Source organism: Propithecus coquereli, unplaced genomic scaffold, assembly GCF_000956105.1.
Source record: "Propithecus coquereli isolate 6110/MARCELLA unplaced genomic scaffold, Pcoq_1.0 Scaffold126, whole genome shotgun sequence".
NCBI lineage: Eukaryota > Metazoa > Chordata > Mammalia > Primates > Indriidae > Propithecus > Propithecus coquereli.
Genome location: NW_012136747.1, coordinates 1,615,815 through 1,643,304, shown reverse-complemented (window position 1 = coordinate 1,643,304; position 27,490 = coordinate 1,615,815). Strand labels below are relative to the sequence as shown.

Here is a 27,490-nt window from a genome sequence, read left to right as displayed (position 1 = left end):
TAAAAGAATGAAGTTGGACTCTTACCTCATATCATACATAAAAATGAACTCAAAATGGATCACAGACCTAAATGAATGAGACAACACTGTAAAACTCTTAGAATAACATACTAAGGAATTTGAACATTGTTATATGTGCAATGGGAAGAGGATGGTTTTTGAGGGTTAATAGATGATCGAGCACACCTCTCCTTCACCCCTTCTGTGCCAGGCCCTGTGCTAGGTGCACAGATTAATCTGCCACAGTCCCTACCTGCAAGCAGCTTTCAGTCTATGTGGAAGGTAGACGTGCACACTGACAATCACAAGCCACTGTGGAAAGTATCATCATAGAGCTGGGGTTCTCAACCTCAGCACTATTAACATTTTGCACTGGATAATTTTCTGTGGGAAGCTTTCCTCTGCATTGTAGGATATTTAGCAGCATCCCTGCTCTCTCCCCACTAGATGCCAGTAGCATACCCCAGTCAAGATAATCAAAATGTCTCCAGACTTTACTAAATGTCACATGGGGAGAAAAATCAGCCCCAGTTGAGAGCTACTGTTACAAGGTAAGCACAGTGGGGTCTTCTCACTAGAGTGCCTTAGGATGAGTCGGTGAAGCCGTCTTGGAATACTGAGATGCCAGTACCTCTTTCCCAGTCATGACTTCGCTATGTAGGGTTTTCTTGGGTCCTCTGCAAGGTATATTTATCTCCTTTCTTTCTTTTGCCTCCAGGCTGTGGTCAGTGCAATCAGAAAATTCCTAGAGGGCATCCCGGACCTGCGCCTAGTCTATACCCACCACCCACTCCTGCTCAGGTTCTTCCTGTCATATCCAGAGCTAATGAGTAGGTTTGGACACCATGTCCTGGAACTTTGGTTCTCCTGGGAAGACTGCAGCTATGAGGAACTGGATGATGCCCCCTCTGCTGAGCAGCCCACGCTTCCGACCAGTTTAGCAGCCCTGTTCCAGATGCTCAGAAGCAGCCCCAGTATCCTGCTCATTTTGCTAGTAGGTGCCCACTCGTTCACTTCTGCATTCGGAGATGGTGGGCCTTCTCTCTCTGGGAGCTGGTGTACTGAGGTCAGGAGGCAGGCTCAGCTGCTTCTGCCTGCCTCTGCACTTATCACTGTCGCCATGTGAGTGGGAGGTTTTTTCTGCTTGTGGGTGCCTAGTTTCTAGCTGTACCCTTTCCTAAGTCTGATGGAGGGCTACCCACTGAGACATATGTGCCTCTCTTCCCCCCAGACAATGTAACCATAAAATGTGGATCTCAGTCACTATTCATTCTCACTTCCCTGTCCTCTCTCAAGCAGATTCTGCTAACAGAGTTTAATGTCAAAGGAGACTCCTGGGGCATGTAGATGGAGATGTCTGATTGCAGAGGGACTCTGCCTTTTTTCTGCCGTGACTCACATGGGAATATTATGCGTGCAACACACTTCCTCAGGCATACCTAGAATTGTCAGAAACCTCAATACTTTTTCATGAAGTAAGACATTACTATAATTCCTATCAATTTACTAATTTACATCAATTAGGTGAGGTAAATTGCCTATTGTCTGAAATTTCTGACATCCTGGCTTTAACTCCACCTTTTTTCCCTTCCACTCAGGAAATCACGTTGAAAAACAAATTAGTGAGAGTGACATTATCATAGAAGTAACTGCTATAATTCATGTATTTTTTAAAAGAAAATTATTTGCACATTGGACACTCTGTATTTAGTCAGAGATTATTGCTAGCAGGTCCTAAATTGATTGCAACACACCAGCTGGAGACACTTGCTTTAGAATCACTGCCTTCAATGCCACTCAGCCCTCCCAGGCCAAGGAGGACGACACAGCCCATTAGGGAAGAGTGAGGATCCTTTGATGCTCTTGTCATAAACAAACATGATTTTCTGACTTTATTGGAGTGACACCTGCATGTTGTATGTCACATGTCCTTTGGTATCCATATCTGCCCACATTCACACATGCTAGCACACACACACACTCACACAAACACATGCACGTACATGATCCCCACTCTTCGCCTCCCATCTGAGATCTGTTGTCTTTTGAGATCACACATATGTTGTCTTGATGGGGGCTGTGTTCATGCTTTAGCTCAAATTCTTCCTTGGAAGAAGAAGAAAGAAGAAGAAGGAATGTGTTAAAAATAAAATATTCGTGCACAGGAAAAGGAGGCAAGATGGGATGCCAAGGAGTGTAGCGGTGGACAGAACTAAGATATTAGGTTTGTTGGCTGGGCTTGGTGGCTCATGCCTGTACTCCTAGCACTCTGGGAGGCCGAGACGGGAGGATTGCTTGAACTCAGGAGTTCAAGATATTAGGTTTGCTTTGCCAGATGAAGTATTCAGGGTCAGTTCTTCACATAGAGTAGGAACTTATAAATATTTCTGACCTATTGAATTAGGAATCTGGACGGATCTAAATCGCTCTCTCAAAAAAAAAAGAATTCAGATCCTCTGAAAGAGATACTAATGATAGTACAGTCATGCATCACTTAATGATGGGGATACATTGTGAGAAATGAGTCATTAGGTGACTTTGTCATTATGTGAATGTATCATAGAGGGTACTTAGACACACCTAGATGGTATAACCTCCTACAGACCTAGGCTAGATGATATGGTCTAGTGCTCCCCGGCTACAAACTTGTACAGTGTGTTACTGTATCGAATATTGTAGGCAAATGTAACACAATGGTAAGTATTTGTGTATCTAAATATATCTAAACATAGAAAAGGTTCGGTAAAAATATGTGGTATTATAGAGTCAGTTGTGGTGGTGTGTGCCTATAGTCCCAGCTGTGGGGGAGGCTGAGGTGGGAGGATCACTTGAAGCCAGGAGTTCAAGGCTGCAGTGAGCTATGATCATGCCTGTGAATAGCCACTGCACTCTAGTCTGGGATACAGAGTGAGACCCTGTCTGCAAAAAAAAAAAAAAAGAAAAGAAAAGTAGTATTATAATCTTATGGGAGTACTGTCACATATACAGTCTATCATTAACCAAAACATTATGTGGTATATAACTATATCTTATTTTTTCTTTTTCTTTTCTTTCTTTCTTTTTTTTTTTTGAGACAGGGTTTCACTATGTTGCCCAGGCTAGAGTACAGTGGCGTCATCATACTCTGACCTCAAGCGATCCTCCCTCCTTAGTCTCCCAAAGTGCTAGGATTACAGGCATGAGCCACTGTCTTTTCAATCAGTCTATTTTCTGTAGGTTATTTCATTCATACTCATGGCTTTGGTTGCCTCCTGCCCATATGTTGATGACTCAAATCTCTGCCACCACCCCTGACCTCTCTGCTGAGCTCATGAAGCCAACTATCTATTTTACATTTCTGTTTAAAATGAGCTCATTATCTCCTCTCCCAAGTTCCCTTGCTCAGTCTGAGTCTTCCTAGGGTGAAGGTCTCTCCCTAGCTGACGGCTGTACTAGGCCACTATCTTAAAGAACCTAAGTACTTAAAAGAAGGAAACCAATGAGAAAGTGAATCTCAGTAGACCAAATCCTTGGAGAGTCCAAGTCCCGGAGAGGATAGAGTGGGTGCCTTACCCTTTATCCTAGTGACCCAGACCTTGTCCTTGAATGTGCACCATCCTCTTCATGTCTCCTTTCTAGAGCAAGTGGGGCTGGGTAGAGAGGAGTTTTGTGCTTCACCTGGCCTAGAGCTTAACAGGAAGGAGCCGCCTTCAGGACTGGATGCTGCCTAGAGGCCTAGGGAGGTAAAGGCTTCTCTGAACTTCAGTTTCCTCACCTGTAAAATGGAGCTAACATGAGGGAAGATGAGATAGTATGTAGGAACACTCTTGGTACGCTGCACACAGTAGGCTGTCATTCACTAATCATTGACTCCTACTCTGAACTAGATAAAGAAGTTCATCTCAGAGAGGATGATTGAATTACCCAAGGTCATATGGCTAATAAAGGTCATGGCCATGACTGAACCCAGAGTTAATAAGTGTTTCACTAAATTAGATCCTAGAGACATCAGTGGTAAAAAAGAACACAAGGAACAACTTTATTGTCTGTTCAAATATATAATTCGTGCATTTCTCCCTAGCATCTAGCCACAGGAGGGGAAAAGAGTCTAAAAATATGTGTTGGTACCAATTTCTCTTTTTGATATGGGTAATTAACAGCTGAAAACAAAGCTGTTAATTGCCACTCTTATCAATGGGTGGTCTTTCATGTAGGTTGTTTAGATGTGAAAAACAGCAATGTCACAAAAGCTCTGTTTGTTCCCTGCTTGGCCAAGTCATCCTGGTCAGTCCATTCCCAGACAGTTCTGGACAGCTCTGGGCAGAGACTACAGAGTGGGCCACAGTTCTGCCCAGAGCCTTTTCACTGACCTACATGGTAGGGTGCACACCTTCCCCCAGCAATCACCATGGCCACCAAAAGCTGACTAGCCCTTACCTTTCAGACCTTTAAAATTCATTAACCTAGAATTCTTTGTTTGTTTGTTTTTGTTTTTGAGACAGGGTCTTGCTCTCTTGCCTAGGCTAGAGTGTAGTGGCATCATCACAGCTCATTGCAACCTCAAACTCCTGGGCTCAAGCAATTCTCTCGCCTCAGCCTCCTAAGTAGCTGGGAATACAGGTGTGTGCCACCACACCAGCTAATTTTTCTGGTTTTTTTTTTTTTTTGTAGAGATGGGGTCTTGCTGTGTTGCTCAGGCTAGTCTCAGACTCCTGGCCTCAAGTGATTCTCCTGCCTTGGCCTCCCCAATTGCTAGGATTACAGGCATGAGCCACCATGCCTGGCCCATTAACCTAGATTTCTGAGAGACCAGCACTGTGGCAGTGGGGCAGTGATGTGTTAGTGAAGGAAAGGGACCAGGAAACTGGTTTGGCCTTGGGCTTCATGACCTTGGGCAAATCGTACCTCCTCTCTGGGCTTTAGCTTCTTACTCTGTAAAGTAAAAGAGTTGAACAAAATGATCTAGATTCTCTGTAGCCCTGCATTCTGCGGTCCTTCCTTTCCAGAGATGCTTTCTGAGTCCCTACAAGGTAACAAAGATGAGGCAGGCCTCATCCCTCCCCTTCATTAACTCACAGCATAGTAGAATTTACAACTCCATACTTTCTTGATAGGCAGACTGATTAATCTGCCCCAGATTTCTCATTTGAAAAATTGAAGCGACACCTACCTGGCAGAGTTATCATGAAGATATAAATAATGTTATAAATAAATACATAACTACTGTATAAACACAGCATAGTATCTCACATTACTAGGCCCTAACTGAATGGTTTTTGTTGTTGTTTTTTTTAAGACAGGGTCTCGCTCTGTTTCCTGGGCTGGAGTGCAGCGGGGTCATCATAGTTCACTGCAGCCTCATTTCTTGGGCTCAAATGATCCTCCTGCCTCAGCCTCCCGAGTAGCTGGGACTACAGGCACACACCACCATGCCCAGCTAATTTTTTAAAAATTGTTTGTAGAGATAGAATCTCACTATTGCCAGGCTGGTCTTGAACTCCTGGCCTCAAGCAATCCTCCTGCCTCAGCTTCCCAAAGTGCCAGGATTACAGGCACAAGCCATGCACCTGGCCTGTTATTGTTATTATAGTTGTTTCTCCAGCAACTGTGGAGGTCTGTGAAGAGCCCAGATGCCTCTGTGCCCCTCTCTGTCTGTCCCGTGATCAGCACATCTGGATCTGTCTGGCAAAGTGCCCTGTTGCCATGTCTTTGTGAGTGTCAGGAGATGTCTTCCCCAGAGAGGGAGGCTGTGTGTGACCTTGGATTCATAGCACCCAGTCCTAACTGGCCCAGCACATTAGCTTTTCCAAAAGAATTGGCTTATTTGAGCTGGTAGGTGCCAGAAGCTATCAGTGAGATAGACTCTGGTGCAGTTCATGACTGGTTTTGCCTTTAACATACCCTCATAAAATAACTCTAAAACAAAATAAAAAACACTCTTCTTCCCTATCTTCCAAACCCATAGCCTTTACAGCTTGGGACAGAAATAGCCAGATGCCATGGCAGAGAAAGGGCCTGACCTGGTCCTCGCTTCCCTTCCTGTGCCCTGAATCTGTCCTAGTCCATCCTCTCCTTGCTCTGTGACATCTCCCTCCCTCTCTCCTTCTCTTCTCCCTTAATGTACACTCAGGTTCCCTGTCCTGAAAACAACCTCTTGACCCTAATACTTTCATTTGCAAGAGGGAGGCATCCTGGAAAGTAGGAAGAGCTTTGGGCTTGGAGGTAGGGGACCTGTGTTCAATTCTGTCTGTACCACCTCCTGGCTTATGTAACCTTTGGCAAGTCATATAATCTCTTTGAGTCTCTGTGTCCTCCTGTTTGGGATGGACTTAACAGAATGGACCTATGCTACAGGATGGTTGTAAGGGGTCAGTGTACCTAGCAGAGCCTTTGGTACATGATGGGTGCTAAATGAGAGAGATTACCCTGCTTTTGTAACACCATCATTCTGGGCCCTTTCCCTGCCCCTCTATTCACTGTCACCTGTCCCTACATGTGATGCCCTCTGAGCTCTGGCTTTCTTCTTTCCTGTTCAGGACCTCATCTATTCCAGCCCAGTGGACACAGCTCGCAAGGTATTGATCACCCTGAGGATCTTCCTGAGGAGGAACGAAGATGTCCAAGTGGGTGGTCTCATCCGAGGCCACTTCCTGCTGATCCTGCAGCATCTGCTGGTGGAACATGGGGCCTCCCCCTCAGGAGGTCAGTCTGCAGGTGCTGTGGGCACATTTTGGCATGAAGGCCAGTGAAGAGTGGACATCTCTGCCGTGGTGAGGTCTGCTCCAGGAGAAAGAATTGGGGTTTTCTCTGCCAAAGAAAAGTCAGGCCATTGTGGCATCAAGCGAAATCTCTCCCCTTTTCTCTCACTGGCGAGTGGGTGCACAACATGTTTGGTTTGGGGTGTGTGTGTGTGTGTGTGTGTGTGTGTGTGGTGTTGAGTGTGTTTAATGTGAGTGGGTGTGTTCGATATATGTGTGCATGTCCCCACCCTATGCGGCACGTGCTCAGAGTCATTTGTCACAGAATGACAGGCCCCAGTGGGAAGAAGAAAATGGGAGTCTGGGAGGTGGCAGCAGCCAGCAGGGGCCGGGGAGGGAGGCGGATCTGTGATGTGTTGAAAGCTCCCAGGGAGAGCCAGGAGAATAGTTTCCAAATCTGGAATGGACTCCGTGGGTCAGAGAAGCTTGATGTTTGGTATGGTATGAAGAGACTGAAAGTTGGGATGGGTTTGTTTTTCCTATTTTTAGTGGAGGCTGAATTTTTAAATTATTAATAAATTTCTAAGCAATCAAGAGAAAGTGGGAGGAGATCTGTGGCTCACTTGGTCCAATCCTGATAGGACTAAAGGGGACCGAGAAGGTTAAGAGATTAACTCATGTAATCTCTTCGAGTCTCTGTTCCCTCCTGTTTGGGATGGACTTAACAGAGTGGACCTATGCTACAGGATGGTTGTGAGGGTCAGTGTACCTAGCAGTCTTTGGTACATGATGCGTGCTAAGTGACAGAGAGATTACCTGGCTTTTGTAACACTGTCATCCTGGGCCCTGAGGGGACTGAGGACTGAAGGGGTTAAGAAGTAGATTTAAGCGTGTCTAAAGGAGATGAGTTCTTTCTCTGCAGGGAAGGACAAGACATGTTTAACTGATAATACTGTTTAAGAACCATAAGATTTAGTGGAAACACATAATGGGGAGGCCATAGCATTGGATTCAGATTTGGGTTTAAGCTCTGGCCTTATGTTTTATTCTGTGTGGGCTGTTATAACAGAAAACCATAGACTTGGTGACTTATAAACAATAGAAGTTTACTTCTGACAGTTCTTGGGGCTAGGAAATACAAAATCAAGGTGCTGGCAGATTCAGTGTTTGGTGAAAGCCCACTTCCTGGTTCGTAGACGGCTATCTTCTTACTGTGTTCTCACATGGCAGAAAGGGCAAAGGAGGGAGCTCTCTGGAGTCTCTTTTTTTTTTGAGACAGAGTCTCACTGTGTTGCCCGGGCTAGAGTGCCGTGGCGTCATCCTAGCTCACAGCAACCTCACACTCCTGGGCTTGGCCAGGCGCGGTGGCTCACGCCTGTAATCCTAGCTCCCTGGGAGGCCGAGGCAGGCGGATTGTTTGAGCTCAGGAGTTCGAAGCCAGCCTGAGCAAGAGCGAGACCCCGTCTCTACTAAAAATTAGAAAGAAATTAATCGGCCAACTAAAAATATATAGAAAAAATTAGCCGGGCATGGTGGCGCATGCCTGTAGTCCCAGCTACTCGGGAGGCTGAGGCAGGAGGATCGCTTGAGCCCAGGAGTGTGAGGTTGCTGTGAGCTAGGCTGACGCCACGGCACTCACTGTAGCCAGGGCAACACAATGAGACTCTTGTCTCAAAAAAAAAAAAACAAAAAAAAAAACTCCTGGGCTCAAGCGATCCTCCTGCCTCAGCCTCCCGAGTAGCTGGGACTACAGGCATGCGCCACCATGCCCGGCTAATTTTTTCTATATATTTTTAGTTGGCCGATTAATTTCTTTCTAATTTTTAGTAGAGACGGGGTCTCGCTCTTGCTCAGGCTGGCTTCGAACTCCTGAGCTCAAACAATCCGCCCGCCTCGGCCTCCCAGGGAGCTAGGATTACAGGCGTGAGCCACTGCGTCCGGCCTGGAGTCTCTTTTTTAAGGGCATTAATCCCATTCATGAGGGCCCCCATGACCTAATCCCCTTCCAAAGGCCCCACTTCGTAATACCATCATATTGGGGGTTAAGATTTCAACATATGACTTTTGGAGGAACACAAACATTCAGACCATAGCATCCTACAACATGCTGGCTGTGGGACCTTGGAGAAGTCACTCAGCCTCTCTCAGCTTCAATTTCTTAAGTGCAAAATAGGAATAACAATCCTTGCTTCATATATTTTTTAGTGGGATAAGTGAAAAAATGAATTCCTGGTACCAATCCGTATCTGACACTCAGTATGTCAATTACCCCATTCCCAATGAAGAAGGAAGTAGGGGTAAATCCCAAATAAACACCTGACCCCTTTGGAAATAGAGAACTCAGGTGCCCTCTATTAAGGGATGTCTAGGCAGGATGTCTGACCTTTGGGTGATCTGAGCGTCAGGTTCCCTGACCAGCCCTCCTCGGTCTTCACAGCCTCAAGGAACCTGCCACTGCTGCTGGGCCTCCTCTCCCTAGTGCAGCTGAGGAATGAGCCAGAGCAAGAACTGGACAGCATGGCCATGAAGCTCCTTCACCAAGGTGACTTAGCCACTGGGGACAGTGCCCAAGAGCCCAAAGCTAGGTGTGCAGTGGGTGCTCACTCAGTAGTGCTGATGTTTTTTTACTTCTCTTCTTTCATCCCTTTGAAAGAAGCTAGTAGGTCAGTCTGTCCCTGGGGGCTTCTTGCTAAGGGACCTGTCAGGGCTTCCTCTGCTTGTCCCCTGGTAGTGTTTGGGAGACAAAAAAAAAAAAAAAAAATACAATCAGTGCATGATAGGCTCAGGCTCTAGAGTCAGGAAGGCCTGGGTTTGAATCTCAGCTTAGTCATTAGCTGTGTGACATTGGGCAATCACCTATGAGCGTTAGGCTCTACATAGGTAAAATAATAGCACTTCCCTGACCTAGGGTTGAGATAAGTAATACTTACCTAGCAGATGGAGAATGCCACACAGTGCTTGGCTCACAGTAGGCCTTCAACAGGTACTATCTGTGTAGATTCCTTTTTCCTGGCACAAGGACAACTCTCCAGCTCATCCCACAATTGACTCAGATCTGATGATCCAGTTCACAGTTTTCTAGGTATCTTTTCTCCCCACATCCCAAACCTCATTGAGATTTTTCATGGCTTATGAATGTTGTCATCTCTTCATAGGCAGCACCCTCAGGAAGATTTGCTGAGGGAAGGTTAAAATGAATAGGAAAAATGACACGTCTTCAGTGTCTGTGGGCTCTCAGGTCCCCGGGCCACAGGGGAGGATGGGGTGCTCTCCCCGCCTGGAGCTCAGTCTTCCTCATGAGAAGATCAGTGTCAGGCTCAAAAAGGGCCACTGGGGACAGACAGCAAACCCTGCCTTGGCCTGGTGCTAGTCATCACTGATCTCTCCGTCAGATCAAGGCTGACACTAAGCTGGAAGGGAGATCTGTGTGTGACACAGTCAGCCTTCACGCAGGCTTCTGACAGGGAGGAATAACAGGCTGAAACCTACACGTGAAACGTAATAGACATTTACGTATAATCCTCCAGTATTCCTATTTGTGAGCACTGAGAAAAGAGGACTGTGTTTTATGGGCGGAGGTGCCAGTGGGGAGAGACATGCTTGTCCGGTGGACCACAAACCTGTTAGGAATCAGAGTGTGATGTGCCTGCCACAAAGGGGATGGACACTTAGGTAGGTTTCATGCTAGAGAGGGGAGGAAGACAGGGAGTGGCAGTTCCCAGGAGGAGAGGGATGTGTTCTGTAGCTATCTGCTCTACAGTGTAGTACTGCTCTTCGGAGGGATGGGGAGCACAGATGTTCCTTAGCTCTCTACTCGACAGCAGCGGTCCCCAACTTTTTTGGCATCGGGGACCATTTTCATGGAAGACAATTTTTCCATGGCCTGGGGGCGAGGGGGGTGGTTTCAGGATGATTCAAGTGCATTACATTTATTGTGCACGTTATTTCTATTATTATTACATTGTAATATATAATGAAATGATTATACAACTCATCATAGGTTGGGGACCTCTGCTCTACGGTGTAGTACTGCTCTCAGGAGGGATGGGGAGTGCAGATGTTCCATAGATGTCTACTGTGTCTACTCTACAGTGTAGTACTGCTCTCAGGAGGGATGGGGAGTGCAGATGTTCCATAGATGTCTACTGTGTCTACTCTACAGTGTAGTACTGCTCTTCGGAGGGATGGGGGAGGCAGAACTGGCATCTAATCTTGCCTTCAGAGGTTAAGGAGGGCTTCAAGGGGGAAGTGAACTTTGAGCTGAATCTTGATTGCTGAGGAGGAGTTGAGGGGTTAGCCAAACAAGATGATGTGAGAGACAGGATATGGCAAGTGCAGGGAACTGCACTTTGATCTGATCTGATTGTTATAGAGTTCCCCTGGGAAGTTGGCAAGTGCCTGGGAAGAATTCAGAGGCTGGATTGTCTCAAGGAATAACTAAAACTCTTGCTAAGGGTGGCAGGTTGGCCTAGATGACCTCTGCAGAGCCTTGCAGGCTGAAGTCTGTGATGGCATTCGCACTGTTAAAGGATGCCTTTGATCACCTCAATTCCTGCAATCTGTTCTGGCTAATGTGCAGCTGTTGGCTGCTTAGCTGATGTTTGTCCAGATGGAGGGTGTGAACATGCCTTCAGGCTTGTCACTGTGTTTCTTTCCATTGGCTGTAATGCCAGGGACACTTAGTTTGTGCTTGCTCCCCAAGACTGACGCCTGAAATTAGCCACCATCTGTGCGAAGTGCGAGTGCTGGTATGCTTTAAAGTCATGGCGTGCTGTGCAATCAGCTGCCTGGGGACTCTCCTGTCTTGCAGTGAGCACACTGTGTGGGAAGTGCAGCCCCACTGACATGGACATCCTGCAGCCCTCCTTCAACTTCCTGTATTGGAGCCTTCATCAGACCACACCCAGCAGTCAGAAAAGAGGTGCAGGGGCCCAGGGCCAGGACAGTGAAGAGGAGGAGTGCTGGGCAGTGTCTGTGGCCCTCTCTACCCTCAATTTTTCCATCTTAAAAAAATAAATAGGGGTGTGCATGTGGCTAGTGGTCATAAGGTGCTTTCTGATTCTTATAACCTGTGGTTCTGTAATGAAGTTGGGACCCTTAGAGCCTCAAGCTGATCCTTTTGTTTGTTTTTGTGTACGTGCAGCCCACATGGGGTGCTAAGCTCCATGGTGGCACTGAGCTGGAGCTCCTTTGTAACTCATGTGGCCCCTGCCCTGCCCTACCCCCTGCAGCTGCTGCAGTGCTCCTGAGCAGCACAGCCCTGATACAGCTTCTGGAGAAGGTGCTGGCACTTACCTTGGCAGAGGCAGATTCTCCCAGGACCGCACTCCTCTGCTCCGCCTGGCTGCTCACTGCCTCCTTCTCTGCCCAGCAGCACAACGGCGGTTTGCAGGTTAGTCTCTGACTCCTGTGGGGGCTTTGGGGCATGGGGTGGCCCTCAAAGGAGTGTTGAAGATCCTGAGTTCTGGTCCCAGCTCTGTGGCTATGTGACCTTGGCAAGGTATTTAGCCCTCTGAGCTTCAGGTTCCTTACTTACACCATGGGGACATCCCAGGATTGTTGTCACGTTGGTTTAAATTAATCTATTTAACATACATGGATTACCTACATGCCAGGCTGTATTCTTGGCACAAAGGAATAAAAAATGAATATGGCATGTGCCCTACCCTTAGGGAACTTGTAGTCTTTAAGCAAAGCTTTGAAAGGTAAGATTGTATACCCAGCAAAGATATTAGGGAAAGGCATTCCAGGTAGAAAGAACAATATAAGCAAAGGCAGGAAGCTGCACAAATTTCAGACATGATATGTATGTTTGGAGAGTGATGAGGTGCTCTGTGTGGCTAGAATGTGGCCAGGGAATGGAGCAGGTCAGACTGGACAGGGAGGCAGAAGCAAGCCTATGACCTTGAAGTGCTATGTGGCAAGCTGTATAGTGCCACACATGGTTAACTGTATTGCTACTGTTCGAGAAAGTAATGCAGGGAACAGGAAAGCAGTGGACATATCCACAGAGCACCGCCTTTCCTCTCAGCCCCTCCTTCTTTTAGGATCTTGTCATTACAGTTCCATAGCCCTCTACTCAACAGCAGCGGTCCCCAACTTTTTCGGCATCGGGGACCATTTTCATGGAAGACAATTTTCTATCCCCCATGAAACCATGTCCTATCCCCCACAGTGTCCTTGCACCATGCCCAGTACTGTGCCAGTCTAGTGATGGCATACAGCTCATTTGTATAGAAGTGAAGTTAATTTTAAACTTTGGCCTCTAGGGTGGCAACAAATGGCAGCAAATCTGTGCTGTGACAGTTCCAGCAGATTATTGCCCGTGGTTGATTTGGGACAGGTACCTTCCCTGCTTTTCTGTGTGAGGCTGTTGGGCCCATCCATCTCTCTGCAGTCATCTGCCTAAGAGAAAATCTGCACCCTGTCCTTGGCTCTGCCCTGGCCCTCAGCTCACGCCTCGCCAGTTACCTACTCCTAGCTACTCCACTGCCCGACTCAGACCTGCTCACTCATCCTCCCCACTGACGTGGCCTATTTACCATCCTCTGGCTGCCAGCCTCTTCCTTCCTCTGCGTGTCCTATCCTGCACGGTCTGTCCTCACTTCTCTTCCCAGACTCCTTTGGTAGCCTTTTTGTCCTCCTCTTGGCCTGGTCCTCTGCAGCCTTGCTTTCTGCCATTGCCACGCTCCTTCCCTGTCCTCTGGCTGCGTGTTTGCTCTTCTCCCAATTAGCTGTGCTCCTTCACATCTTCATACCTTTTTTAAATTTGTTTTTCTTTTTATTTATTTATTATTAGTAGACTATTTTTAGGACAATTTTAGATTTACAGAAAAATCGTGCAGGTAGTGTAAAGAGTTCCCATATAACCCCTGCACAGTTTCCTCTTTGTTAACTAACATCTTACATTAGCATGGTACCTCTATACCTTTTTACAAGTTGGTTCTTTTGCCAAGAACCTGCTACTTTCACAGCCAACAGGGATTTTTAAGGAACTTCTTTGTGCCATACTCTGACAGAGCCAAGTAGAGTAGAAGTAGTTCCTGCTCCCAGGAAGCTCGTGTTCCAGTTGAGGACAGCAGAATAGACTCATAGCTTTGAACCTGCCACTCCAAATAGCCCCTCAGTTTGGACATTGCTTGACATTAAGGTGCATGTTCACCAATGCTGATGCTTAACTGTTTCTTAATATAGCTCCGGAGGGAGTGAGAGCAGGTGGCATTGTCTCCATTTCATAGATGAAGGAAGTGAGGCATGCTGAGAGAGTTGCGGTCACTTGCCCAAGGCCACACAGCTGGCAAGTGGCAGAGCCAGGATTTTTTTTTTTTTTGAGACAGAGTCTCACTCTGTTGCTCTGGCTAGAGTGAGTGCCATGGCGTTAGACCAGAGCCAGGATTTTGATTCAGCCTGACTCCAGATCTTCTGAGTTAGGTGGATGGTGGGCAGAGCCAGAGACTGAACCTCAGATGAGGCCAAGGAAGGCTCTCTGGTAGAGGAGGCCATTGAGAACAGGGGATATTTTGGAGAAGAGTTCTCCAGGAATGGACTTGACTCTCCTGTTCATGCTCCTGAAGCCAGGATTGGTGAGGCTCAGAGGACTCTGTGTGGCCTCCAGTGTCCCCTCTTGATGCAGCAGGTATGTGGCAAGAGGTGGTAGAAGAGATATGGTGGCAGATTATTTTCTGTCCAAGCTCACAGAATGTTATCTGTTTTCCCACTGCCCCTGCCAGGTTCACCAGACACTGTCTGTGGAATTGGACCAAGTTTTGAAGGCCCTTAGCTTTCCAAAGAAAAAGACTGCATTGCTCTCAGGTATGGGCTCCAGCAGGAGAAGAAAAGCTTTTCCATAGGTTCTGAGATAGGATCACCCAGGTCAGCCTATGGTCACTCTACAATTAGCTCATCATCATCACTTCCCCTTCCTATGACAGAGTGGGGTGGGAGGTTGAGAAGGAGGCAGGAGCTGGGTGTAATGAGTCTCTTGCTTTCAGCTGCCATCTTATGCTTCCTGCGGACAGCCCTGCAACAGAGCTTTTCCTCTGCCCTGGTGGCCCTGGTTCCTTCAGGAGCCCAGCCACTGCCAGCCCCTGAGGACACTGTCTTAGCTCCACTGGGAACATCACAAGTACTGTCCCTGGTTATTGGGCTGCAGAACCTCCTGGTGCAGGTAAGGCCCTTGCCCAAGAAGCAGTGAGGCCTGCTTCTCCCAGGATAACAGCAGGAAGGGGTGGCTGCCTGTCAAGAGCTTTATATCCCACTAGGGCCTAGAAGGTGGATTGGTCGAGACTTTTAAAGTTACGGTGACACAAACAAAACTTAAATTGGCTCATAACTGAGAAGTCCAGGAGTTAATACTGGCTTCAGACACAGGGAGATCCCAGAGGCTCAGACAATGTCGTTAGACTCCGTTTCCATCTCTTGGCTTTGTATTTCTCACTGTCAGCTTTATTTTCATGGGATGGTAGGATGACCAACAGTAGCTCCTAGCTTATATCCTCCCAACAAAAAGAATATTTCTCTTTCCCAGTAGTTCACAGAATTGTGTCTCATTAGCTTGGCTTGGGAAATATGCCAGCACCATGGCTTGGGCATGGGATGGTCTGATTGGCTTGGCCTGGGTCAGTGCCTTCTCTTGGAGGCTGGAGCATATTGTCAGCTCTCCATAATCCACATGGGCTGAACCCAAGGGAGGGATGGCTGCCCAAAGGAAAATTGTTACCAGAAGAAGAGATGGATCTGCGGTAAGCAAAAACATGTGAATCCCAGAGGGGTTTGTGTTTTACAGCATAGAAGACTCTTGGAGATCACTGTTTAGCCATTACATACTAAGTCTCAGCTCAGTGTTAGGGCCTACAAAGGGTGTCAGGGACCTCAGGAGAATGCCCCAGGAGTGGCTCCTATGTTAGGTTGGTGGTTGTCAAGTCTTGTCCTGTGGCATATCTATGCACAAGGCTCTGTGCTCTTTAGCGATCAAACATCTATCATATCATAGCACTTAGCTCTCTCTGTTTTAAGTTTCCATTTTCATATCACTCTTCCCAATCAGACTGTGAGATCCTAAAGGCTCAAGCACAGGGACTGAGTCTGGTTAATCTTTGTGTCTCCTTCCCCTTATGGGTTCTAAACTAGTTAAGAATTCAGAAATAACAGGAGAACCAAAACATCAGCTTTATTGCTGATAAACACCATAATAGAATATAGCTGGGACTTAGGGTCAGAATGGGCTTTTCTTTTGTCTGTAAATTTTCAAACATACAGAAAAGATGAAAGAATTTTATAGTGAACACTCATGCACCCACCACCTAGATTCTACCAATAAAAATTTAATATACTTTATTTATCATATCTATCCAAAATGTGCTTTTTAACAACCCTTCTTCCCCCAGCCAGACCAAGGGGCCCACAGGTGGGAAAATTTGTGTTTGCACTGTGGATACTTAGCCAGCTGGCCAAGATCTTAAGAGTTTAAGTTCATAGGAGCATGACCTTTAATACCTTAATCCTGCCCTGGTGGCACAGTAGATGTTAAGTTAGTGTCTTGCTTCTTAGGTAAAACCCTCTTGGGCGAGGAGGGCCAGTGAGAGAAATGCTTTTCCTCTAATGTTTCTGAAAGAGCTGAAGTTCCTGTTTGATTAATAACATTCAGAACACAGGGAAGAGGGGAATGATTCCCTTTTACACAATACTCAGTGTAGAGTTTGGCAAAAAATTGGCATCCAGAAATGTTTGTTGAATGAATGAATGAGGACACAGATATGAATATGACATGATTCCAGCCATTTAGGCACTCACAGATTGTAGGAAATACAAATATTTACAACTAATGCCAAAACGACCTATTACCAATTGAGCATTCCTAATCTCAAAGTCTGAAATCCGAAGTACTCCAACGAGCATTTCCTTTGAGCATCATTTTGGTGCCCTAAGGATATGATGAAAATAAATGTTGTACTGACTAGAACTCCAGGAATCATGTTTGGTTAGAAGGAAATACTGGATAAACTTTGGGGCAGAAGGTGAGACCCCTGGTTGTGATTAGAGGGTCAATGAGGAGTGCTCCTGTTCCATACCCATCACCTCCCAGTTTGAAACTATTTGGATAGTAGACACAGGAACCCGACAAAGGTCTAAACTTCCATTTTATTGGTAAGGCTGATGGGAGAAATGGCTGTTATATATGGCCACAGTGGCCTTCCAATAACCTCACCCCAGAAGGAAATGTATTCACCCAGTCACAGGCAGAGATGGACAACCCCAGGACTCCTTGCCCCACCTCTTGACCCCACAGAACCTATGTGTCCTGGTGAGCCTACTCTTTGTCCAAGAGCAGACCCAAACGGTCCTCTCTGCAGGCAAGTGGATTCAGGTGAGAGTCTGCTATAGGGGCTGAGCTGAGTGTTTCTTCTCACAAAGTCATCAATTGGACTAGTCACTCTTCCATCCATGGGGAGGAGTTGATGGGGGAGAGGTAGGTGTCACTCTGGAGAGGGATACCTATGGAAACTGAGTCCAGGGGCATGCTCTGGAGTGACAGCAGGTGGCCTGTCTGTGGAAAGGGTGGGATTGCAGGGTTTTGGACTGGTCCAGTGGAGTGTGCTGAGTGAGGGGAGATGGGTACTTCCAGCTGCTTCCTCTGTCCCCTCACCCCAGTGCTCAGCCACACCTGTGAGTATGCATTAAACAGGTGTTGATAAGCCTCAGGTTTGAAGTACAGTGGATTAGCTTGCTCAGCATGGTCACGTGTCTTCATCTGGCCCTGCACCTGGAGGTTCAGAATGAGGCTCCCTGGGCTGGTTGGTTTTGCTTTCCATAATTTGCTCACCAGGGACAGATGGTCTTGGTGCTCTTTCAGACTTACTTCTCCGATTCGAGCCCAGGTGCTACATCTGTGGGGACCCTTGGGGAAGGGAAAGGGTGGGCCTGAACAGGGAAGAAACAGACATCCTTTGTGCTCAGACTTGGCTTTCTAATTGGGATGGGAGTGGAATGTGTTGTTATGAGATTGGAAATCAGGCAGCTATTTAGTTTTACAGACTTGAGGCTTTGATCTCAGGATCATTCTTACAAGAGTAGGTGTTGATGTCAGGTTAAGGTTCTGTGAGAGAAGGTGGGGAGGAAGGAAAGAGAAAACAAAACCTTCTGAGTGCTTACCCTGTGCAAAGCACTTAACATGTTATTTATTCATGTTATTATGTTCTCCTCTTAAGGTAGAAATTATCATCTCAGTTTTATAGACAAGGAAACAGAGTGCCAGAAATGTTAAGTAATGTGCCTAAGGTCACACGCTTTTAGGTCAGGATTCAAACCGCAGACTTTTTGGCTACAAAATACGTGTTCTTTCAGTGTGCATCTTGTGACCTTCCTGGAGCCACTGTTACCTGAGACCCAGTGGCCCCAGCTCCTCACCCACCATCCAGGGGCCCCTTGCTGGTATATGGGGTAATATGGAGACAGGGCCAGAGAGTGGCAGTAGACCCACAGTTCCTCACCAGGTGGGGAAGCTGTAGCATAGAGGGCCCCTGGCTGTTTGGTCTTGGGTACCTGGGAAGAGGCTGGAAGTGCCCACTGGTTAAGAATTCATTTTAGATTAGAGACAGAGAAAGGGCATTGGACCAGGAATCAGGAGACTTCAGTATAAGGTTCTAGTCCTGCCACTCAGGTATCCTCAGGTTAAGTATTTTGTCTCTGGGTCTTAGTTTTCTCAACTGTAAAATGAAGTGGGTGGATTACCTCAACCATTTCAAACCCTATGCCTTGAAGGCCTTAGGAGTTCTGTTGGGGAGTTTTGGGGGTTGCTAAAGAGGGGAGAGTGTTTCTCTTTTTATGCATTTTACTAGGATATTCACCATTTTTGTTTACTTTCTGCCAAGCACTGTTAAATACTCTGGATAGAATATTTAACTATCCATCTCGTCTGACCCTCTCCATAGCCTGGGTAATCTTTTTATCCCCACTCAGCAAGGTTCAGTAAGTTGCCCAGAGTCAGAGGGTAAATAACTAAGCAAGGATTCAGACCCACGTCTGCCCCATACCCTTAACCAGCTACACTGCCTTCCAAAGAATAACATGAGGCAAGCATAGATTTTTGGTAGTTTGTTTTTACATTTTTAAAAATAAGTTTTATTGAGCTATAAGTTACATACAATAAAATTCATCAATTTTAACTATACAATTAGATGATTTTGACAAATATATATAGTTTTATTAACACTACCACAATCACGATACGAAACATTTCTATCACCTCAGAAAGTTCCCTTGTGCTTCTTTGCTGTCAATTCCCTCTCCCCCATCCCTGACCCTTGGCAAACACTGATCTGCTAGAATTTCATATAAATTATACAATATTTGGTCTTATGTGTCTAGCTTCTTTCACTTAATGCTTTTGCAATTCATTCTTATTGTATCAGTAATTCATTTCTTTTTATTGCCAAATGGCATTCCATTATGTGGCTATGCCACAATTTGTTTATCCATTCGCCTATTTATATACATTTGGGATTTCCAGATTTGGGGGCTATTATGAATAAAGTTGTTCTTTTTTTAAGATTAAAGTTGCTCTTAATACTGAAGTACAAGTCTTTGTGTGGATATAGGTTTTCATTTCTTTGGGGTAAATACCTAGGAGTAGGCTTGCTGGGTCAGATGATGTATTAGTTTTCTATTGCTGTGTAATCAGTTACTACAAATCTAGTGACTTACAACAGCATGCATTTATTATCTCACAGTTATGTAGGTCAGAAGTTTGGGTGAGATCCACCAGGTTCTCCATTTAGGGTCCCACACGGCTGAAATCGAGATGTTAGACAGGCTGCATCTTATCTGGGGGAAGCAGATTCTTCCCCAGGGGTCTCTTTAAGCTCTTTAAGGTTGCCCCAGTTCTTTTTCACATGGCCCCTTCAGCTCCAAACCAGCAATGGCTCATTGAGTCCTTCTCACACTTTGAATATCTCTGGTTCTTCTTCTGTGATTACACTGGGCCCATCCAAACAATCTCCCTTTTCCACATAATGTAACAGAATCACAGGAGTAACATCTGGGTGCAAAGGCCATTGGCCATCTTAAAATTCTACGTACTATATATGGGAAGTGTATGTTTAACTTTATAAGAAACCATCAAATTGTTTTCCAAAGTGGCTGTACCATTTTATGTACCTACCAGCAACATATGAGAGTTCCAGTTCCTCCATATTCTCACCAAGACTTGGTATTGTCAGTCTTTTTAATTTTATCTATTGGTAGATGTGTAGTGGTATCTCACAGTAGTTTTAACTTGCATTTCCCTGATGACTAATGCTAATGAAATCTTTTCATATGCTTATTAGAGCATAAAATTTTGATTAATGAAAGGTTCTGCTGCTTTTAAAAAGAAGGTTGAAATGGGCCCAAGTACAGTGGCTCACACCTATAATCCTAGCGAATTGGGAGGCTGAGGTGGGAGGATCGCTTGAGGCTAGGAGTTCAAGACCAGCCTGGGGAACATAGCGAGACCCCATCTCAACAACAAATTTAAAAATTGGCCAGGTGTGGTGGCATGTGCCTCTCGTCCCAGCTACTTCAGAGGCTGAGGCAGGAGAATTGCTTGGGCCCAGGAGATGGGAGGCTATAGTGAGCTATAACTGTGCCATTGTACTCCAGCCTAGGTGATAGAGTGAGACTGTGCCTCTAAAACAGAAAAAAAAAAAAAAAAGGTTGAAGCCCACTGGCTTAGATAAACTGTGAAACTCTTCTAGGGTCTGTAATCTGTGAATATTTAGTGAGGCCCAGGGTCCATCTCCTTTGATGAAACAAAACACTCTCTTGAATGTAGGTAAACCACCCAGTATAAGCACTGTGCTTTGTATGTGGGTGAGAGATGAAGCCAACAAACATTTCTTGATTATCTACAGGGCTACAATCCCAAATCTGAACTTCTAAAATCCAGATAACTCTGAAAACCAAATGTCTTTTCTTGATTGGCACCAAAACCCATTGTTGGCAAAACCTGACCTGAATTTCTGTTTTTTCTGCAGAAGGACCCTCTATTGTCCCATGCCTGTGTTGGCTGCCTGGAGGCCTTGCTTGACTACCTACATGCCCGGAGCCCAGACATCGGTAGAAACTCTCCCCATTCTCTGACGTTCCCATGGGGGAGGTTGAAGCCAGCCCCTGCCACTCTCCTTCCCCAGGCCACCCTCCTTCCTTCCTGTTATGTGATGCATATTCATTTCGTTTAATTCTTTTAACAATATTGCAAGAGTACTGGCATGTCCATTATACAGATGAGGGCACTGAGGTTCAGAGAGGTCAAAAGACATGCCCAACCAGGGTCACAATGCTCTTAAGTGGCAGAGCCCTTCCTACTGCCTGCCTCCCACAATCATGGGGTATATAGTTTTTTTTTTTTTTTTTTTTTTGAGACAGAGTCTCACTCTGTTGCCTGGAGTAGAGTGCCGTGGCGTCATCCTAGCTCACAGCAACCTCAAACTCCTGGGCTCGAGCAATCCTACTGCCTCAGCCTCCTGAGTAGCTGGGACTACAGACATGTGCCACCATGCCCGGCTAATTTTTTCTATATAGATTTTTAATTGTCCAAATAATTTCCTTCTATTTTTAGTAGAGACGGGGTCTCGCTCTTGCTCAGGCTGGGGGGTATATAGTTTCACTGAGCAAGTTGGCATAGTGGATAGAATCCCAGGGAAGAAAGAAACCTTCTGGGGTCAGCTTGTTCAAAGCACTGTCCCCAGTTCAGCAGCCCCTTTTTGAGCCAATAGGAGAAGGTCCTCTTTAGCAATGTTCCAAGGCCTTTGGAAAAGCAGCATTAACAACCCAGGGTGACTGGCATTTCCTGCAGCACTCCACGTGGCCTCCCAGCCCTGGAATCGGTTTTTGCTCATTAGCCTCTTGGACGCTGGAGAGAATTCCTTCCTTAGACCCGAGATCTTGAGGCTTATGACCCTGGTAAGTGCAGAAAGGATAATCTTGTGCTCTGAACAATGTCATGAGCTGGGTGGTGCTGAAGAGGCCAGGGACACCTTACTTTAGGTAACCCTAATCCTGAAAGAAGGCAGAGGGGCTGAGTGGGTCTTCATCCTACAAGAGGCCTGCTCAGAGGATTCCTCTAAATGCCCACATATGCTCTCCTTAGGAGACCCTGACACCTTTTCTCTTATTTCTCTTATGAAGTGTTGACCAAGGCCTACCCACTACATGCCAGATCTGCTAGGTCCTGAGGATGTCAATAAACCAAATGCTCTGCCTTTAGGGTCCCTCAGTCTAAAGAAGGAGATAGGCAAGTAAATTAATAGTTAAAATGTGATGTTAGGAGCACTAGAGTAGAGGAGATGCGAACTGCTTGGCACACAGTAAGTGCCCATTGAATAAGCAGTGAGCCTATGAATGGCAGTGAAGTGGATCAACAAATAAACCAGTGGTTGGTGGGGGATCACGGAAAAGAGTAATTGCTCCTCAGCAGTGAAGGTAATATTTTAGCTGAGGCTTGAAGGATTAATAGGCAGAGAGGAGGAAAGGTATTCCAGGTAGTGTGGTGAGAACAGCAGGTACAAGGGTACATGGTGGTGTGTTAGGGGAACCACACAATTCATTTTGGCCATGAGTGTGCAGTGCAAGGCTCGGGGAGGGGGATACAAGGCCAAAGGGGTCAGTAGAGCCAATTCTCTCAGGGTCTCACAGTTTCCCTTGTTAGCCCACTTCTCTATGATACAAACCCACCTTTCATACCAACTCTGAGCTCCTTGAAGGTAGGGTTCTGTGGGCTTTAGAACAGTGTCCCCAGAGCAGTGCTGAGCATAGTAGGGGCACGACAGATGTCTACAAATGAAGGAGATGCCAAATTACTGGGTGTTTGGGGCTTCTCTTCCTGGGCCAGTTTGTACGGTACCAGAGCAGCAGCATCCTCTCTCATGAGGAGGTCGGTCATGTTCTGCAAGGTGTGTCTTTGACTGACCTGTCTACCCTCTCAAACACCACACTCCAGGCTCTGCGCAGCTTCTTCCTACAGGTGGGTGAGAAGGGGATGCCATGCACCACTGTGAGGATAGACCCTCAAGACCATCTTCTCTGTGAAGGGTGGGAGCTCTGGCTACAGCAGCCAATGGGAGGTTGGGAGTGCAGGGGGTGGGAGGCAGGTAGAGAGGGCCCGTGTGGAGGAGGCACTGAGAAGGCCTGCCTTCCCTGCTTCTTCTCCCCTCAGGTCCAGAGCATGGGCCTCCTGGCTGACCACAGCATGGCCCAGACCCTGCAGGCCTCCGTGGAGGGCCTTTCCCCTAGCGTCTCCTTGGGCCAGCCACCCCTCCAGGACATGCTGTATCCTTTCTTGCATATGGGAGCCTTGGCCTGGGCAAGGTCACCCAGGTCATGGAAGGCTGTGGCATCATGCTTTAGGACAGAGAGGTGCACTGTCTATAGCCCTCTAAAGTAAGCAGGGGTCAGAAAGAAGAATTAACAGTGTTAGCAACAATAATGACTTGTTCTGTTTATTAAGTTCCTACAGAGGGCCAGGCAAATTACATGCATTGTATTTAAGCCTCATAGTAGTTAGGACTGTTAAAATAGTTGTAGCACAGGTTGAGCATCCCTGCTCCAAAAGGCTCCAAAATTTGACTTTTTGAGCACTGATATGACAAGCGGAAATTCCACACCTGACCTCATGTGATGGGTCACAGTCAAAACTTTGTTTCATGCACAAATTTTTTAAAAATATTGTATAAAATTACCTTCAGGCTATATCTATAAGGTATATATGAAACAAATGAATTTCATGTCTAGACTTGGGTCCTAGCCCCAATATATCTCATTATGTATATGCAAATATTGCAAAATCTGAAATCTGAAACACTTCTGGACCCAAGCATTTTGGATAAGGGATACTCAACTTGTACCTAACTCCAAGGGTTGTTGCAAGGACTTAATAAATTAATATGTGTAAAGTGCTGAGAACAGCACCTGACTAGGTGTGAGTGCTATATTAGTGTTTTTTATTATTATTCCTACTTTCTTTCCTAGATAAGGAAATTTAGACCAGAGAGGTTAAATGGAATGCCCAGGATCACCCAGCTAGTGATAGCATCAGGATTTGACCCCAGATTTGCCTGTCTACAAAGCCACATCACCAAACTCAGGAAGGAGCTAGTCCTTCCCCAAGAGCTTTGTAGAAAGTTGCCCAAGCCCAGTTGGCACAAGTGTTCCTCAGCTCAACACGGGGTGTGTGTGAGGCTGTAGCAGTGTTCAGAGGCTCCCTTGGGGACTGTTGTGGTGCTCCAGAGTCACTGAGGTCAAGAGGCCTGCGTGTGGGATAGGGTACTTCCTCCCCACCCACAGGGGCAGCCTCCCTGGCTCTCCTCCTTGCCCTTTCTATGGGACAGTTCCCCATTGTATAGCAACTACCTAGCCCAGTTGTTCAGGTCCCAATTTAGAATTCATCCCACTATTCTTAGGAACACTTCTGAGCTTGTCTGATCATTCTTGCCTTTTCGGGGCTCTGGAAGTGTGATTCCCCCAAGGTTGGCCCCTCCTCTCTGCTGTTCTCCTCTCATATTTTGCTGCCAGCTGCCTGGGAGGGGTGGCTGTATCCCTGTCCCACATCAGAGACTGACCCTCAGAACTTGAAGGCCCAGAAATGAACTGAGACCTGGAGACAAAGTTGGGAAATGGATGACAATTGAAGCTATTGATCTGGAGCCATTTACTCTCCATTGTTGAAATGCAATCAGGAAATAAAATGTACACTCACATGCTAGTGTGGGCTCTCCAAAAACATTTCACTCTGGATTCATCTTGTCTCCCTCGCGCTGGTTTCTCAGCCAGTTGGATAACGGATTGTTTCAGCAAGGGATTGACAGCCTCCTCAGGGAGACAGGACGGAGCGTTTGTTCTGGCAGCACTGGAGGAGTACCAGCTGGGTGCCTCAGTTGTACTCTGAGAACACCAGTCAGGCCGTCCTCGGGGCTGGAGGGGCAGACAAAGGGCCCGCGGCTGGGGCTGCTGTGATCCAAATGCTCTGGGAGGCACTTCTGCTGCCTCACCTCACGTCGAGGTGGAGAGAGGTATGGTTCCCAGGAAAGGAAGGTCAAATTCTTCTCAGCCCTTGCGGCTGAGCGAAACCGGCCTTAGCCCCTCCCAGGCTACAGTAGGTCCCCTCTGTTCCTTTCCCTCACCGCCCTCCTCAGAGCCTGCATTTAAATGCCCAGGGGAGCAGTTCTTATTCTCTGCTGGGCGCCTGGCACGCAGTCTGCGCTCCACATCTGTGCCTGCTCGGTTCCGAGCTCAGCCCAGCCTGGGCCTCCAGCTCCCTTCCCGCCTGGCAGGGCCCCCGTGCCCGAAATGGACACGCCGCCCGCCTCCTCGGCTCGGGCTGTCCTGACCCTAACGAACCGACGAATTTGGTTTACAAGTTGGTAGATCAGAGGGGCGAGCAGGGGGTGCCTGAACTCCGCACTGCAGGCTCCGCTAGGTCCTTAAAGAAGAAAAAAAGTGGCCGGGCGCGGTGGCTCACGCCTATAATCGGCATTATAGGAGGGAGGCTGAGGCGGGAGGATCGCTTGAGCCCAGGAGTTTGAGGTTGCTGTGAGCTAGGCCGACGCCAGTGCACTCTAGCCCGGGCAACAGAGTGAGACACTGTCTCAAAACGAAAAATAAAAAAGAAGAAAAAAGTGCTAGTCACTATTCACTAAATTGATCTTGCCAACTGAAGTTTTAAAAACACGGTCATGGATGACGACACAGTTTCGGGGAGGGCGCGTGGAAGGTTGCCGGGTCGGCCGGCAGGAGCGAGGGCCCCAGTGGGCTGACGCGCCAGTGAAGTGGGACGCAGACCCCGTCGGCAGGCTGAGCTTCCTCAAGCCCAACCTGCGTCGCGGGCCACTGCGCCGGCACCAGCGCTAGCCACGGAGTAGAGTGGGCGGGACGAGGCTCTGTAGACAGCTCCCGGCACACCCGCCGGAGCCCCGTGGGGCGGGGCCGGAAGTGAGGTAACGAGCCCGGCGGTCGCGGCCGGCGCTCATTGGCCGGGAGCGCGATGTGGGCGGGGCGGCGCTCGGCGGTCCCCATGCTGCTGCTCGACCCGCGCTCCCGTGTTCGCTGCCTTTGCTGTTCGCCTTGTGGCCGACCCTCGAGCCGCGCTGCACGTCGAGGGCCTGTCCGTCCACACTTTCTCGCACCGCTGGGCCAGGTAGGTGGTGGCGGAGGTGCCGGACTGCAGGTCCCTCCTGGGGAGAGAGGTGCGGGGACCCAGGGTCTCCAGCTTGCTGCAGAGTGTGGAGAGGAGTTTCGTGGACGTGAACGCCTCTTTTCCTTGAGAAGACTTGCTCCTTCTTAGCCCCGAAGGCTCGGGGCAGCAACCTAGGCCCGCGACCCCGGGTAGCCGGCTTGGGGCCCGCCACCACCAGGTCACCTCTGCAGAGTAAGTTCAGAGCCGGAAAGAGCTCTGGGGACGCGCAGGGCAGGAGCGGGATTGAGAGGCTGAAAAAGTGGGTGTAACAGTAGAGAAAACACGACCGATCCCCCCCACCCCGAAGTCTGCTTTTTCAGCTTTCGTTTCCCACTTCTCCCCTACTGCACTCATTGCTGGCTGTGTGATACTCTCCTTTGCCTCCCAAGTTTTGCACTAGGTTCTGGTTCCCTTGAGTCTGGAGCAGGACGGTGGAAAGTGGGGGGTCCTGGGGGAACCTCAACTACTCTTTCTCTAGGCTTCAGTTGTCTCATCTGTGGGGAGTGGAGCGTTTTCCAGATGACCTCTGTGTCCTGTCATTGTCTATAACTGAGCAACTCTCTTCCTGGGACAGGTGTCCTAGTAGATCAGGGCCATCCCTGATCTGAGGTAGCCTATGCACATTTAGAAAGAGACTGGGGGCCGGGCACAGTGGCTCACTCATGTTATCCTAGAACTCTGGGAGGCCGAGGGGGGAGGATCGCTTGAGTTTAGGAGTTTGAGTCCAGCCTGAACAAAATCGAGACCACGTCTCTACTAAAAATAGAAAAAATTATCTGGGTGTGGTGGCACAGGCCTGTAGTTCCAGCTGCAGGGGAGGCTGAGGCAGGAGGGTCACTTGAGCCCAGGTGTTTGAGGTTGCAGTGAGCTATGATGAGACCACTGCACTCTAGCCAGGGCAACAGAGTGAGACACTGTCTTAAAAAAAAGAAAAAAAAGAAGGAGACAGAGCACTGGACTTACAGCCAGACTATTGGTTCAGCCTGGGAATAGCTGTATGACTTTGGGCAGTCACCTCACTTTTCTGTGCTTTAGTTTCCACATTGTTAAAATTGATCAGCTGTCAATTTGAGTGTGAGGCCTCCTCTAACCTCTTTATGTAATGTTACACCAGACCGACTCCCTCTCATCCTTCTGTGCTTGCTTTACAAGTTTATTGATCGTCTTTTGTCTCTACTAGAGACATAAGTACCAGGAGTGCAGGGATTTTTGTTTGTCTTATTTATTGCTGTATTCCCACCTCTAGAACAGTGCCTAGAACATGGTGGGCACTGTCAACCTAAATAACCAACAGAGAGGCAGACTTGCTAAAAGAATATAATGTTTTTTGGGAAGTAGACATTGCAATGGGAATATGCGTGCCATAGTAAGCTACATACGTATTTGGGGAGGTAAAGGAAAACAAAGATTTTAAAAGGAAAAGTGAGGAGGATTACATAATTATTTTGAGATAGTTACACGGATCGATAACAAGAGTGGTACCAATCTAAGGTTGGACCGGCAGTTACTGGGCAGATGTCCTTGCAGAAGCATTTTTTTTATGTAAGGTTGCAGTGGCCTTTGTGCAGGGTTGTGGCTTTTGCAGTTTTTGTGATAGTTCTTATCT

At 47.3% G+C, this 27,490-nt stretch overlaps 2 protein-coding genes across 2 annotated transcripts in view; both read left to right on the top strand.

The window, feature by feature from the left end:
* MEI1 (meiosis inhibitor 1) overlaps positions 1–24,409 on the top strand; it is a 71,058-nt gene extending 46,649 nt beyond the window's left edge. The window contains exons 20-31 of the mRNA XM_012638009.1: positions 719–994; positions 6,516–6,681; positions 9,115–9,219; positions 11,488–11,598; positions 11,909–12,069; positions 14,408–14,489; positions 14,669–14,844; positions 20,690–20,771; positions 21,511–21,617; positions 22,546–22,677; positions 22,870–22,982; positions 24,225–24,409. Of these exons, the coding sequence (XP_012493463.1) occupies positions 719–994; positions 6,516–6,681; positions 9,115–9,219; positions 11,488–11,598; positions 11,909–12,069; positions 14,408–14,489; positions 14,669–14,844; positions 20,690–20,771; positions 21,511–21,617; positions 22,546–22,677; positions 22,870–22,982; positions 24,225–24,270 (1,557 nt within the window). The 3' untranslated portion in view covers positions 24,271–24,409. The remainder of the gene's footprint in view (positions 1–718; positions 995–6,515; positions 6,682–9,114; positions 9,220–11,487; positions 11,599–11,908; positions 12,070–14,407; positions 14,490–14,668; positions 14,845–20,689; positions 20,772–21,510; positions 21,618–22,545; positions 22,678–22,869; positions 22,983–24,224) is intronic.
* Positions 24,410–25,743: 1,334 nt separating this feature from the next.
* The window catches only part of CCDC134 (coiled-coil domain containing 134), a 19,041-nt gene continuing 17,294 nt past the window's right edge, over positions 25,744–27,490 (top strand). Inside the window, exon 1 of the mRNA XM_012638018.1 lies at positions 25,744–25,845. The gene's annotated coding sequence lies outside the window, so the exon portion shown is untranslated. The remainder of the gene's footprint in view (positions 25,846–27,490) is intronic.